Genomic DNA, 16,389 nt, shown 5'->3' on the forward strand with positions numbered 1-16,389 from the left:
ACCGGGGACCTGAGCAGCTCTGACCATCCTCTTGTTGATGGCATTGTATTGGAGACAATGTATGTCTTCCATCCCCAGATTCCTTCCTGCAGCTCTGCAAAGTGGGGAGGGGAAGATGTGTTTGCTCAGCTCCTTCTCAGGGCCTGGTTCCTCATTCTCATTACAAACATTCAGTGTTATTTGATTTATTCTTTCCCTTCTTATGATTCGTCACATAACGCCTTTTTTTTTTGTAATCCTGCTCACCTCGCTTCACCTTCATTCGTACAAATCTTCCTATGCTTTTCTGATTTCTTCTTATTCATTGATTCTTTTTTGCAATAATAGATTTTTACTTATATCTTTTGATTTTGTGTCCTGTAGGATTTTCCCTTGGTTCACAGAGAACCATCCCTTTTAACAACAACACCAATAAAATTTAAGAAGTGGGAAAAGTAACTCAGCAAAACTGATCAGCACTATTGAAAGAAATGGTAGAGGCAGCTCTCTGCACCCGTGGGTGCCGAGCTCTGCAGAGGGGTCAGGGAAGGCTTCTCCTCTTTGGGGCCAACATTGTGCTTTATTCTTTCCCAACATCAGTTTCAATGGTTTTGTGGTTCTTGTTCATTACATTGTGGCAATTTCCTGGCTCCCTTGTCACTTTGTATCAGTTCATTTAAGTCTTCCCTGTTTCTTTGTATTCATTATGTCTGTTATTTCTTAGAGCACAATAAGGTCCCATTACATTCGTTTGTCATCCTTGGGGTAGCCATTCTCCCATCAATAGATATCTACTTTGTTTCCAGTTCTTTGACACCACAGAAAGTGTTGCTAGGTATATCTTGTTATAGGTGGGGACTTTCACTCTTTAATTCCTAGATGTCTGTGCCTAGCAGAGGGAACTCTTAATTGAAGGAGAATGGACATTTTATATACTTTTTTTTAAAGCATAATTCTAATTGTTTCCAGAATAGCTAGGCCCATTCCTGGAAATCCAGGGCCTACCTGGTGTAGAGTTCCCTCTAGCACTGATCCTTTCCTTCCTCTGTTTTCTTTGCTGGTTCACAGCGTGAAATGCCAACAGACATTTATGAAACACTGTGTGCATGGCCATGAGGCATAGGCCAAGTTGGTCCACTCAGCCTTGATACATATGTAGCTTTTGTCCTTTTAACTTCTAAATCACATATTGAAAACCAAATTTCCTGTTGTTGTGATATCTGAGGTAATGACAGAAAATAATGATTTGACTTAAAAACAACCCCAACAGCACCCCCTCCCCCCATGAAGCTCCACTTTTCTGACCCAGTCAGCAGTTTAAAATATTTTTTAAAAATTTATTAGATTATAAGTTTTTTAAAAAGTTTGAATGAAATGGGGAAGCATATGGATTAATGAAAGACCTGAATTATAGATGTTTTTCCCTAAAATTGAGGCTTTGGGCACTGTGTGATTCTAATCATCAAGTTTATCTCTGAAAAAGAGAGGACTAACTTCTTTCCTTTGCAAAAGATGGGGAGGGAGGGAGATAGGACATCGCTTATTCCGACAATCTCTTGGCCATCAACTGGTGTTGCTGAACTATGTTTTTTACTCTAATATTTTTAAAATTTTTTTATTCTAACAGTAATAGTAAGAGCTAGTTATTGAACTTGAAGGTTTGCAGATCACCTCACAAATATTATCTCATTTGATCCTTGCAACAACCCTGGGAGGTGGGGGCTGTTATTATCTCTGTTTTGGCTTTTGCAGTTGAGGAAACTGAGGCAGATTATGGTTAAGTGGGAAGGGAAGAGGAAGACTATATTTGAAAATAAAGGTGACATGAAAACAAAAAGCTAGCAAAGCCAGTTTAAAAAAGAAAATAAATTAGCATGTATTTATTAAAAACAGAACACAAGTACACATAGTCCTTTGGATTTACTATTCCCAAGTGTTTCTTTGCGGACCTGGGAGCAGCCCCCTCCTGCCTGAGCCTGGAGGGCAGGACTTGGGTTTTTATTTGTTTTGGTTGTTCTTTGGCCTTCCTTAATATCTCTTGTGCTTAGCCCTTGTAGACCATCCCCCTGACCCATTGTAGTTAGACCTGTCGTTAGCATATAAACAGTTAATGTGCTAGAAAACGTTTAAAAACTTTTCTTTCCCTTTTAAATCAGGTTAACCTTATTTACATGGTGATGTACTTTCTTCTCTGTCTTTATACTGCAAACTTTCCTAGGTAGAATCACCCCAAATTCTGAATTTGTGACTTTGGGATTAATAAATTGTTCCCCTAATTATTAACTAAGAAATACAAAGGATATTCATTTTTTAAAATCAGCCAAAGGAAACGTTGATGAAGTAGAGGTAAGGAATAGAGGCCCCATGAGAGGTCTGGTTTTTTAAAGAAAGAAAATACACTGAGGAAGGAAGTACCTTTCATCTGCTATTTTTAAGATTTGTGGATTTGGGGCCCATTTCTTCCTAGGGTGACTTTTCCTGTTTGACAGAGAGGGAAAAGCAGCCCTGATCTCTGCACTCAGGAAACCTGGCTGGGTGCTAGCTCTGGCTGCATAGCTGCCCTGCTGTGACCTTGAATCATTTTCTCATTTATAATCTTGGAATAATATTCTCATCCACCACCTTACCACCCTCAGATAGACAGCTAGGTAGCACAGTGAATAGGGTGCCTGCCCTGGAGTCAGGAAGACCTGCATTCAAATATGACTTCAGACACTTTCTAGCTGTGTAATTCTGAGCAAGTCACTTAACTCTATTTGCCTCTGTTTCCTCTTCTGTAAAATGAGCTAGAGAAGGAAATGACACATTATTTCAGGATCTTTGCCAAGAAAACCCCAAATACCCCCTCCAAAACCCTTCTGCTAGGTATGACAGGAAAACAAGAGATCAATTTCTGAGTAGAAACAGACCCCAGAAATAAAGGTAATAGAATTATTCTGTCTGGCATCTGCCATCCTGAGAGTCCGCAATAAATAAATATTAATCAGGCTGAGAAACAGTATGACCTGGGAGATAGAGAGGTAACCTGGCAAGGCCTGAATGGAAATCCTGCCCCTGGCCCATCCTGGCTGTTTGATCATGGGCTAGTAAGCCCCTTGGTCTGTCAGGGTTCTACCTGTAAGATGATAAATTGCAGAGAAGGTACTAGTCTGCACTGGGGACAAGAAGCAAATCATGAGTCTAAACGAAACAGAATGACCCTACCCAATGCTCATTCATTCCATACTCCAGGGAATGAAAAGCTTTCAAAATGCAGAGACCTAGGGAAAGAAATCAAAGTCATGGGGGGATGGGATAAAAACCAGATCCTTCCTTCCTTCCTGTACTGTTTGCTCTTGAGCTCTCCCAAAAACACTTTGAGCAAGCCAAAGATGAGTTTCCATCCCAATACTTTTATCTCACTACAAAAAGCAGCTATTTGACCTGGTGTAGTCCAGAGAAGGGTAGACAGCAAGAATCCGAGAATGGCTAATTGCCTGCCCTTGGAGTCTTTCTCTCTGAAGTAAGATCACGATAATGATATTATGATAACGCTAATGACCATGTTAACAGAATTCTTCCCTGCTCACTCAAGGATAGCTGTAGTGTCTCTACTTGAGGGTTCCAGGGGACTCAGAGGCTGTGGGCAGACTCCTCAGGGAGATCTGGCTTCTTTTCCCTGAGTTTCAGGTCATCAGCATTCCTAACTCCATCAGGAAAGGCTGCTAAGAATCAGGCTGGTGGGGACAGGTATCCATTGACTTTGCCTTTCCTTTTAGGCGCTCGTCTAGACTTGTCTCTGATGAATTCCAGGTTAATTCCTGTTTTCCCTTTTAGGATATCGCCAGAGCTGTCAAACACTCTTCCAAGAAGTTCATGAAGATCGACAAGCCTCCAGTGTGCCTGAAACTACTGGAGAACGGGAAGCGATACCGCTTGGTCAGTGAGCCAGAAGCTGAGATCACCCCAGAGGTTGGTAATGCCTTTGTGTTCCATAAAGCATCTGAAATGAATTATCTGAATGGGTCACTTTGAGATCTAAGAAATGACTGGTCTTCCAGGCTATTAGAGTAAGGAAGACCTGAGTTCAAATGAGTCAAGCCTCAGACAATGACCCTGGCCAAGGTGCTTAACCTATGTGCCTCAGTTTCCTCAACTGTAAAATGAGAATAATAGAAGCCACCTCCTAGAGTTGTTCTGAAGATGAGATAACAGCTGTATAGCATGTTTTATAATCCTTGAGGCGCTGTTACAAAGGGAGCTATTGTTTGTTGTTACTGATATCTCTAATTGTCTTGAACTAACTTTAAAAATGTAGAAAATGACTTTTAGACGTAACTTGCTCTTTTTGGCTTAGAGTTGTTGACCTTTGATAAAAATCAGATCCCAATTTTTATATCTCTCCCCTCCCCCTCCCAGTTGAATTCCTTAAAATAACTACTTCTCTTCAAATGATTAAAAATGGTAGGGTCTATTGCATCCTTTGCCAGTTATCAGGAGTGCTGGGTTTGTAGTCAGAGGGTTTGGTTTGGATGTCTATTCTGCCCTCCACTATGGCTGGGACCTTCAGTAAGTCAGTTTACCTTTCTGAGCCTCAGTTGCCTCATCTGTAAAACAAGGAGGTTGGACTTCCAGCTTTAAATCTGTGGTTATATGATAAAGGTAGGAGGGACTAGGGAAGGGAGAAGGAAAAGTAGTTTGGAGCTTCTATTGATTAACAAAGAATCACCTGGGACCTGCTTTCTTGGGTTCTTTGCCCACTGGGGTTGGCCTCAGATTGCTTTATTTCCGCAAATGGTTTTGTTTCTTTTTAAAGAGGTTTTTGTTCCATTTATTCCTATGCCACAACTTGGCCATTCTCTATTCCAAGTTCCCTGCGCTCCTCAAAAAGTGCCAGTCAGAATATTTTGGTCTACAGCAATGGAGCCTTTTGTTTCTTTGACCTTCTTAGAGCATCTGCTTAAACCTGGGCATCTAGAACCATGTCTCTTAGGAAATTTGAGCTCCTGGAGAGGTCCATGATGGCAGCCCTGATTTAAAGCAACAGGGGTTGTTATTATGGCATCTGTGATCTTGCTCTTTAAAATAAATAAATAAATAAAAGAATGAATATATTTCAATAACAGCGTTACCAAGGGAGGTTTAGTTCCCTTGTGAATTCATTTTTTCAACACATAATAGATAATTTATTTCCTTTGTATTTCTATGTATTTTATTTTATGCATTTAGAAATGTAACTCAGAAGAAATCCATAGGGTTTCTTAGGCTTCCAAAGGCGGGGGAGTCCACGACACACAATTCTGATCTTCAGAGCACTCTTTCCTTCAAGCCTGTGTGTATGAAATCCTTTTATAATACAAAGAATATTGATAATGAGTCAACAAACTCACTTCTTTTCTTGTCCTAGCACATAACTTAATCAGTTTTTAACTACTGAAGTCTTCAAGTCTTAATTCATATGCTAAAAGGAATATGGATAATTGAGTCAATTTCCTCTCATAACAACAAATTGTTTTTCCTGAATGACTGGAGCTGTAACGCCCAGCTCCACCCACTGCATTCATGGGGCTTTCTTCCTACAGCCCCTCCAGCACTGACATCTTTTAACAGCTTTGCTAAAATTCGATCCTCTTGGCCAATGTACATTTATGGCTCCAGGTTTCCTGGCTTCTCTTCTGGCTTCACCATGTCCTTGGTGCTAATGTGTTCTGCTGTAACTGTTCTTTTTTCCTTTTTATTAAATTCTTTTTTTCTTACAGGAAATTGAATTTGTTGATGGTTCCCTTCTAAAGTTGAAGAGCTACATTGAAGTCTTTTTGGAGCAACCTTTGGAGTTTAAGTTGTCTTTGGTTGAACTGGACTCTGAGGAAATTGTATGGAAAGCAAAACTCCGAGAATGTGAGTGTTCCTCATGGATAAAGTTTGTTTACTTATTCTGAAGTGAGTTAGTGCTTGGATGAACCTGGGTTCAAGTCCTGCCCTTGACACATACTGGCTGTGTGACCCTGGGCAAGTCACTTCAGGTCTCAGTGTGCTAGGCAGCTCCCTTAGGTTATGAATTGTAGAAAAGGCATTGACCTACATCTCTGTAGAGGGAATTTTCTCAACTGAGAATTCCTTATTCCAGTGAAATGTCCTCTATCCCTGTCCCTTTTAATGATCTCTCCCTGTGATATTTAGAATTCTGATCATTAAACGTGGCAATCAGAACTCAGTCCTAGAGGACAGAAACAGGAGTTTGCATTGAAGATGAGTAGATCTGTTGAAAAGGGGGTTGGGCTGTGTGAGGAAGTCAGGGACCTCTTGCTGGACGTCGGGGTGGGGAGAGCAACCATGAACACTGGTCAGGATCTTGTATAATGGATTCTTGGTCGTGCAAAGATTGCATTTGATAATCGCTGAGGTCCCTTATAATTCTCTAAATACTCTGTGATTTTGAGAAAGCAGCCAATTCTAATCTTCAGAGCACTCTTTCCTTCAAACCTGTGTGGACAAAATCCTTTTATGATACAAAGAATACTGGGCAATGAGTCAACAAACTCACTTCTTTTCTTGTCCTAGCAAATAACTTAAGTAGTTTTTAACTACCTGCGTCTTCAAGTCTTAATTCATATGGCAAATGATTGCAACAATACAGAATCTCTTCTTGGTTATAAGTAGGAGGCTCTGAATTTTGACTCCTTTTATTTTCATTGACAGTGATTAGCTGATCAGTTCAACATGTGTTAATAGCATCTCATCTGCTTAAATGAATTTTATAATGAAAGCCCCTCCCCCAGGAGCTATCTCTGCCAGCCCTTTGATTGTTAGTTCTCTGTGCCTAAAACCTCAGGCTGCTTGCAGCACAGCCTGATGCCCAGGGTTTTCCCAAGGACACACGCACACACAACACAGGAGAATACAAGTACAGCCATTCAGGGAAGATTTTCCAAAAGACCCGAGGGCTCTCAAAGCCGTGCTGAAGAGGTTAATCAGGCACTGTTGTTCTCCCCCCTACCAAGGCAATCAATTGCACAGCTACTTTGCCTATGTATGAGTCAGGTCAGGACCAGTCTAGGAGTTGTGGATTTTCTTTTTTATCTACAGTTTCCAAGCAGCCCCAGGGCAGAGAAGCTGGTGGGTAGGCCCCATGGGAAGTATTGACAGCAGCTCCTGCCTTCCTGCTGAAGAAGTACCACCTAACTGTCTTCAGTGTGAACATATCATAGCTTTTGTTTTATTTTTTCTCAATTACTTGTAAACAAAAAATTTAACATTCATTCTTTAAAAATTTTGTGCTTCAAATTCTCTCTCTCCTTTCTACCTCTTCCTTGAGAAGGCAAGCAGTTTGAAATAGATTACACATGTACATGTTTGGGGGCAGCTAAGTGGCATAGTGGATAGAGCACTGAGTTTGGAATCAGGAACACTGATCTTTATGAATTCAAAGCTGGCCTTAGATGCTTAACTGAACCTTAACCCTGTTAGCCTCAGTTCCTTATTTGTAAAATGAGCTGGAGAAGGAAATGGTACACTACTCCAGAATCTTGGGTCCTGAAGAGTCAGACATGACTGAAATGACTCAACAACATACATGTGCAGTTATGTAAAGCATTGGAAATATTTTGTTGTTTTAAGTCTAGTTTCTGAGCATCAGATTCAAGTATATTGAAATGTTACTATAAATAGACATTTCCAAGTCAAATAACATCAGAGGGGACCTCAGAGTTCATATTTAGTCTAGCCCCCTACATTTTACAGATGAGGAGACTGAGTCCCAGGGAGGTGAAGACTTCAGACTCAGGACCTCCAACTCCAGAGTCAGAACTTATTCTACTGTACCACACTGCTTGTGATTTGGGATTTATCTCTACTTTTAGGTTAGTGATATTGGACATGAGGGAGTCTCTTCTGTTTTTACAAATGAGTCATTTGACTAATTATACACATTATATACAGGGTGTCCCAAAAGTCTTAGTGCTGTTTTGTTGTTAAAATGGCACTAAGATTTTTTGGATAGCAGGTGTATGTGTATGTGTCTGTCTGTCTGTCTTTCTCTATATAGACACATACATGTACAAACATACATACATGCAGGTGGGGAAACACTACATCTCTTAAATCCTTCTGTAATTTGTCTCTCTCAATATTGAGATATTAACAATACACACGCATACACACAAAAACACATACTTTTCTCTGCACTTAGAAATGGTATAGGCTTTATTGTAACTGTAGTGATGCTCCTCACTCCTTCACTTTCACAGCTGTTATTTGTTAACATCGATGAGAAACTGTGTATATATTTGGGGTGGATCTACAAGAGATCCACAGTTTTATTTTTTCATGACACTCAGATGGAGGTACAGCCAAGAGCCCAGGGCTTGCCACGGATCTCCCTTCCCACTCTGGACTGTGCAAATGAAAGCACGCCCACTCCTCATGGCATTCTCCATGCTAGTTCTGAGAGTTGGATCTTCACAATCCTGTTTTTCTTAACAGACTTTGTGAAGTTCAGAATTACCAGGCAGACAAATGCATGGTTTTCCTTGTTATTCCTGGATTTGCCTAAGTAAATAAGTCTTAGAATAAATTAGTATTTATCATGCAGTGCTATGACTATGGGAATAATATGCACAGACCTGTATAACAATAGTAACGGTAGTACAAAGAAGGATGATGAAATTTCATTCCTTATTCAGTTGATAATAGCTTTTAAGTTTTGGGGGATGGGAACAGAGGGGACTCGGATAAGAAAATGTCTTAATGATGAGATGTGAGCAGTCTCCATCCCATTCTTTTTGTCCAAAGTCAACTCATTCATAAAGATTTTCAAAACTGTTAGGGCATTTCTATCAAATGTACCCAGAGAAAAGGGTTTAATTTGAAACTCAGATTGAGATAGAATGGTGCGCCCAGTTCCATGTGAGAGGCAGAAACCATTTTAGGTTCTGGCTTTCTGTGGATAAGGGATGGAAGGAAGAATGTGGTGGGAGACTTGTTCCAAAAGCCAACGCCTATCTTAGTTCCAGATCTCAAATCCAGCTACCATATGGTGTCCTTGCCCCTACAGGAAGGGGCCACAGTAGGGAAGCAGATTAGGTAGAGGGAATTGTGCCAGCAATTATCATGCAACTGACTGCTGAGAGGCAATTGATAACCCCTGAAAAATGGGGGCAGAGTATTTCAAGTATAACATTACATTTTGGAATCAGGCCAGTTCAAAGGTCAAACCCGGAACTACACAAAATATCAGATCTAAAGACTGGGACAGAAAGTGTGGTCTAAGTTTTGGGGGTAAAACTCACAGAGAGGCCCATGGAGAGCTAGATGAGGAAAACAACACAGGGAGTGAGTGGGATGCTCACAATCACTTGGCTCCATTCAGCAGATATTGATGAAGGCCCCGCTGTGTGCAGAACACATGATGACTTCCTGCTTCCTGCAGAGTCAGCCCAAGGCCAGCTGTGTGGGAGATAATACCCTATGGTGGAAATCCAGGGGTGGGTTTCCTGGACATCCTGTTTAGAAACCATTAAAAGTAAATCAAGCCCAGATTGTACAGGAGCATATCTCTTGGGAGACTCCTTTTGCCTTGGCATCCCTTGGTTCCCCAGTACCTCTCCAAAATGCCTTTTATTTCCTTTCCAGAGATATTCATCTTTGAATATTTTAACAGGTGATTGGGTCCAACATGATCAGAACCAGAACATTCAGAAAAACAGCACAAACCGTAAGTTACTGTGATTGGCATTTATGGGACATGGCATACTAAAACCCTCAAATCACTTACACCCATTCTGCCATCCTTCATAGTTTTTGATCTCTCCCTAATATTAAAACATTTGAAATATCTGTTGAGTTGGGGGCTGGGGGAAAACACCTTCTCTGTCTTCTCCAGAATCATTCTGTAATTTGAATATTGACTCTTTTTTTTTTTAATTGTTCTAAGAGGAAGAAGGGGGGAGGGTTGAAGATGAAACAAAGAAGTTAAAGGTCATTTGTTTTATCCCTTCTTTAGTTAATAGAAGACGGAAAATAAGCGACAGTTTACCTGAAGAAGAAAATTACGTGAAAAGAATGAAGCAGATTGATGCTTCAGGTGGGTAAAACAGTTTGTTCGGTTTCAGGGATTGTGCTCACACCAGAAGCCGTAGTGATCCCTTAACTGGTCTTCTTGCCTGGATTTTCTCTCTTCCTCTCTTTCCCACTTCTGCCTCAGTTACCTTTCTAGAATATTGATCTGACTGTATTCTCTCCCTGCACAAAACCCCTTAGCACCTCCCACAACCACCCTCCTCACTGGCCCTGAATAAAGTCTGAGCTCCTCAGCTTGGGATTCTAAGTCCTCCACCCCATGCCTTCTTGCCAAACAGTCCCCTGAGCAAATTCTGCCCTTCTCTTGCTTCTGTGACTGTCTTTTGAAAGCCTGCCCATCTCAAATGCCACCTGTTTTAGGAAGCCTTTTCTCACCCTCCAATCCCCTCAGTTCTCATTTTCTCTCTCTTGCTGTCCCCCTTCCCACTCCCAACTCTCTACTTTGGGCTGCCCAAGGTCTTTCTTTGTATCTCTCCTATGACACTTGTTCAATCATTTTGGTCATACCTGACTCTCCATGACCCTGTTTAGTTTTCCTGGCAAAGATCCTGGAGATGTTTGGTGTTGCTTCTCTAGCGCATTTTGCAGATGAAGAACTGAGGCAAACAGGGTTCAGTGAGTTGCCCAGAGCCATACAGCTAGTAAGTGGCTGAGGCGGCATTTGAACTCAGGAAGGCGAATCTTCCTGACTCCAGACTTGGTACTCTGTACTATGGTGCCACCTAGCGGCCCACTTAACCAGATTTTATTTTGTGACATGGTTCCTTGTATACATCTATTCTTGATTAGAATCTGAGTCTCTTGAGTAAAAGGGGCTTCTTGTTTTCAATCATTTTAACAAATAATTCAAAAAGCATGAGGAGGTCTAATCAATGGTATTCTGGGAAATGTTTGGCCATTGGCTCTTCCCCATCTCCCCCCAAATGCGCATTGACAGACTTTTAAGTGTATCTGCACTATTTACATTTTTTCCAACACTTTCTTAAATCTAGACAAGCAGCAAAACAAATCAAGCCCTGATTTGTAGCAATTGCCGATTTCTGAAGTGTCAGTGCTCACGCTGAAAATTTAATGTTCAGCTCCTCAGCCTGAGCTTGCTCCAGCACACCTTTAGATATAGTGGATAGATTGTCAGACCTGAAGTCAGTAAAACTTGAGTTCAGTTCTGGCTTCAGATGAGCCTGGGCAAGTCACTTAACCTCTCTCAGCCTCAGTTTCCTGTAAAATGAGAATTGTAGTAGCACCTAACATGAAGGCTGAGAAACAAAAGAGATTCATTTGGAAAGTGCTTTGCAAACTTTAAACATACCCTAACCCTATCATCCTCCCCCTCCTCCTCCTCCTCATTATTCCACAGTGCCTTGCAGATCCTATATAGGCAATGGCAATAAAAAAGATGAAAATGAACTTGTCCTTACCCTCAAGGAACTTATATTCAATTTTGCATTCTTCTATATTGCACAGTACCTACCCATGTCTTGTACATAGTGGGTGTGTCTTGCACATAATAGGTACTTACTGTTTTTTAGTGGGGGGAGGTGGTTTATTTACTAGTCAAACTATGAGTAACATTTTAAAAGCAACCTATCAGCCAGGTGACTAGCCTTTCTGGGACAGTACTGTCTGACTCATTGAAAAATATACCCCTGGACTCAGAAGGGCTGGGTATACTACTTTTCTCTAACTTCCTGAGGGTCTGTTTACAGTAATTAATGCTCTTGATGTCCAAAGTTTCTCAAAAGTTAAAAATGGGCTAATCCTGGTATTTAGGAAAAAATCAGTTGTTAACAAGGTAGCTAAAGCAGTTCTATTTTCTCTCTAAATTTTTTTTTTTGTTAAACCTTTACCCAGGGAAAGTCATTGCTGCCCCCCGCTTTTGGGTTTTTTTTTAGAAGTTAGAGATTACCCCAATTAGTATAAATAGGACTAAAATAAGATTTAAAAGTTATTACTATAAATAGGAATGAAATGAAATTATGAGAATTGTAGCTTTGATTTGTATTCACTTTCCCAGTTTGGGGCCATAAGTGATTTAGAAGAGAAGGGACTTTGGAGCTTATCCAGAGCAACCCTGGTGGAAACAGCCTTGGGTGGCCCTGGGTTGTTGGTGGTGAGGAAGTGCCTTATGTATGTTGTCAATTTTTTCCCCATGCCAACCCTGTGAGGTAGGGAGGGGCTGGATATTATTAGCCCCATTTTAATAGATTAGAGGTGGTGAGACTTTTAACCATATAGTTGAAAAGTGGAAGAGCTGGACCTTGAACCCAGGGCTCTGAGGCAGTATGGTTCAGTGGGAAGAACTCTGGATTTGGAATTGGGTCACCTGGGTTCAAACTCCAGCTTTGGTGCTCACTGCCAGTGTGACCCTCTCTAGGCTTCATTGTGTCTTCATCTGTGAAGTAAGGGGTTTGGGCTAGGTAGACTTTCAGCTTTACATCAGGCATCCAGCTCTGACCCCACAGCCAGGGTCTTCAGGGCACAGTGAATGCAGAGATGGCCTTCAAATCATAAAGACTTGGGTTAAAATGCCATCTTTGCCACATATCAGTGATGTGCCCCTGGGCCGATTACTTATGGACTCCACTCCCCTGGCAACTCTCTGTAAGAAGCTGCAGAGCAGGTATAAGCCACATTGCTAGAGAGGGTTCCTCACTGGGAGACCCCTAACAGGGAATTTAGATTCACAACACACACACACACACACACACACACACACACACACTCACACTCACACACACTCACACACACTCACACACACTCACACACTGTCCTAAAAGCTTTAGTTCAGTTTTAAGCAATTAAAGGTTAAGACTGCATTAAGACTTTTGGAACTCTGTATATGTGTGTGTACACACATGGGTATTAAATGTGTGTGCATGCCTAGGTGTCTGTGTATGTGGATGCATGCAAGCCTGTGATTTCATTGGTTGAGGCAGATCTTATATAGTGAATCTCTTTCTATTAATGGGGCTGGCGGTGGTGGTGGTGATGGCGGCAGGTAGAGAGACAGAGACAAACAGGTAGAGAACAGGTGGGTAAAGGGACTTGCACAAGGTCATACAGCCTGTCTGTGTGTATGAGGTGGGATGTGATTCTAGGTCTTCCTGGCTTTGAAGTCTCTATAAGTAGACATTATATGTATACATATAAGTGAAAGTGATTTAGTATTCAGAATCAATTTTATTAATATAGTTTGGTTAGATATTACCTATGTTTTTCCATTGCCTTTCTCCCCCCAACCCCTCACAGAGAGCCAGCCCTTTTCATAAACTATAAAGAAAGGAAAAAAAAAGAAAAAAAGGTTCATAAACCTCAACATCCTCCCTAGTCCCCAGTCTGATGTTCTCTGCAGTTTCTCCTGCTTCTGCAAAGGCTTGGACAGGGGGCGGATTTTCCTAGCTCTTCTTTTAGCCAGTCTTGGTCTTTTGTTGTTTGGATCATTCTTGAAAATGTCCCAGGTTGAAGTATGAGTTTGCTTGATGACAATTAAGGAGCCACTAGAGGGCACTGTGTCATCTTTTATAGCTCATCTTTTCAAAACATTGACCAAGAGACTGGAGGAAGCTTGGTGTCTTCCTCCCCAACTTCAGTTCCCATTCAGGGATAGTTCTCTGCAAGAGATTAGTACAAGGGAATGTGTGATCTTGCTTCCTTTTCATGCGCAGCCCCAAGGAAGGTGGATCCCCTTGAGTCCCCTGGTTTTAGAACTTGGGTTTTAAGGAAAGTGGCATTCTAAATATCCTTTGGCTACCAAGTCAACAAGCATTTATTTAGCATGTACTCTGTGCCAGGCACTGTGGTACATGCTGGGAATATTAATAAAAGCAAGAAAGACTACTTGAGCTGAGTATCTGAAAGAAAGGATGCTATGGTGATGTTTCCCTTTTTCACCGTGGCATTCTTAGAATCATGGTGTTCTACGGCTGGAAGGAACTTTCAAGATTCTCTAGTGCATGGATTCTTATTCTTTTTGGGGGGGAGAGGGTGAGGCATTCATGGTTAAATGACTTGCCCAGGGTCACACAGCTAGTACGTGTCAAGTATCTGGGGCTAAATTTGAACTCAGATCCTCCTGACTCCAAGACTGGTGCTCCATCTAGTTGCCCCTAGGGATTCTTCTTCTTTTTGGTGTCATGGATCCCTTTGGCAGCAGAGAGAGTTGAAAGCTAGGGCCCCCTTCTCAGAGTAATGTTTTTAAACGTATAAAATAAAATATGGAGAGTTATAAAATTACGCTAAATGTAATTATTAAAATGTTTTTTAAAAATAAGTTTTAAAACCCCAGCTTAAGGCCCTTGAATCTAATGTGCTCATCTTGTTAGAGCAGGTAGCTTCTCAGAAGACTGGTCGACTGGCCGTCGTACTCTTACCTTGGGACAGTGAGTTTGTTCCATACCTTACACACACACCTTACATTATGGTTTTCATGAGTGTCTGAGAAAAGCCATCCTTGACCTGTCGATCATTCTCTTCTCCTTGGCACTCTCTTTTCTCTAGGTTTTTGGGACATCCTTCTCTCCAGGTTCTCCTTCTACCTCTCTGACTCCTCTTACTCTGTTCCCTTTGCTAAATCTTCTTCCAGATCATGCCTTCTAGCAATAAGTATCCTTCAGGGTTCTGTCCTGGGCCCTCTTCTCCCTCTATACTACTTTACTTACTGCTCTCATCAACTTTAGTTATCATCTCTGTGATGAAGAGTCTCAAATCTACCTTTCCCACTCTGATTTTCTCTGCTGACCTCCAGTCTCAACTCCAGCTGCTTCTCAGACATCTCAAACCCAATATTCAGTAAACATCTTAAACTCAACATGTTCAAAATGGAGCTCATTATTTTTCCTTCTAATCCCCCCCCACCCCTCACACACATCCCTTCCCAACTTCCCTATTACTATAGAAGGCATCATCAACCTTGAAGTCCCCCAGGCTCCCAAGCTAGGAGTCATTCTGGACTTTTCCTCCCATATCCAAGCTGTTGCCAAGATCTGTTGATTTCACCTCTGCAACATCTCTTGTTGATTTCACCTCTGCAACATCTCTTGTAAATTTCACTTCTGCACCATCTCTGGTGTATTTCACCTCTGCAGCATCTCTTGTTGACTTCACCTCTGCAACTTCTCTTGTAGATTTCATCTCTGCTCTATCTCTTGTTGACTTCACCTCTGCATCATTTCTGGTAGATTTTACCTCTGCAGCATCTCCCCAATTTGCCCTCTTCTCTCCTCATCTGTCCCCACTCTGGTGTAGACCTATCATCCAAACTTCACAGAACCAATCCTTTGACTGAATCCAAACTTCCTTTGTTCTGTGAAGTTTGTATTCAGTCAAAGGGCCACACTTGAGGACCTGAACAGCCAGATGTGGCCTCAAGGCCACAGCTCCTCATCCTGAGACTATTGCAACAGCTACTGGTATATAATCTGCTTGCCTCAAGTCTGTCTCCCTTTTAATCCATCCTCCACTCAGCTACTAAAGTGTTTTTCCTAAAGTGCAATCTGATCATGCTGTGTCCTACTCAGTGCACTCCAGTGGCTTCATATTGCCTTTAGGATCAACTACAAGATGCTCTGGTTGGCATTCATAGCCCTTTATAATCTGGCCCCTTCTACCTTTCCAGTCTTCTTCCCCCTTACTTCCCCCTCTACACTCTTTAATCTAGGGGCACTGTTAGACTCTTCGCTGTTCCACAGACAAACAGCTCCCTCTTTTAGCCTTTTTTCCTTGCATATTTCCACGTTGGTCATGTTGTGAAAAAATAATCAGAGCAAAAGGGAAAAACCATGAGAAAGAAAAAACAAAAAAAAGAGAGAAAATAATATTCTTCAATATGCATTCAGACTCCATAGTTCTTTCTCTGAATGTGGTATACCCAAGACACCATTATCAATCTTTTGGAATTGTATTAGATTAGTGTCTTGCTAAGTCTAACAAAGTCAATCATTGCACAATGTTGCTGTTACTGTATATAATGTTCTCCTGGTTCTACTCACTTCACTCAGCATCAGTTCATGAAAGTCTTTCCAGGTTTTTCTGAAATCTGTCTGCTCACTATTTTTTATGTAACAGTAGTATTTCATTACATTGAAATACTACAACTTGTTCTGCCATTCCCCAATTGATGGACATCCCCTCAATTTCAAATTTTTTACTGCCACATGTGAGTCCTGTTCCCTTTTTTATGATCTCTTTGAGATACAGACCTAATAGTGGTATTGTTGAATCAAAGGGTATGCACAGTTTTATAGCCCTTTGGGCATAGTTCCAAACTGCTCTCCAGAATGGTTGGCTCAGTTCACAACTCTATCAACAATGCATTAGTGTTCCAATTTTCCCACATCTTCTCCAACATTTATCATT

At 41.3% G+C, this 16,389-nt stretch overlaps 1 protein-coding gene across 1 annotated transcript in view; it reads left to right on the plus strand.

The window, feature by feature from the left end:
• Positions 1-16,389, plus strand: part of LOC140510187 (uncharacterized) — a 54,207-nt gene that overhangs the window by 29,770 nt on the left and 8,048 nt on the right. The window contains exons 12-15 of the mRNA XM_072618609.1: positions 3,796-3,930; positions 5,718-5,856; positions 9,617-9,670; positions 9,959-10,039. Coding sequence (XP_072474710.1) covers positions 3,796-3,930; positions 5,718-5,856; positions 9,617-9,670; positions 9,959-10,039 — 409 coding nt within the window. The remainder of the gene's footprint in view (positions 1-3,795; positions 3,931-5,717; positions 5,857-9,616; positions 9,671-9,958; positions 10,040-16,389) is intronic.

Source organism: Notamacropus eugenii, chromosome 6, assembly GCF_028372415.1.
Source record: "Notamacropus eugenii isolate mMacEug1 chromosome 6, mMacEug1.pri_v2, whole genome shotgun sequence".
Lineage (NCBI taxonomy): Eukaryota > Metazoa > Chordata > Mammalia > Diprotodontia > Macropodidae > Notamacropus > Notamacropus eugenii.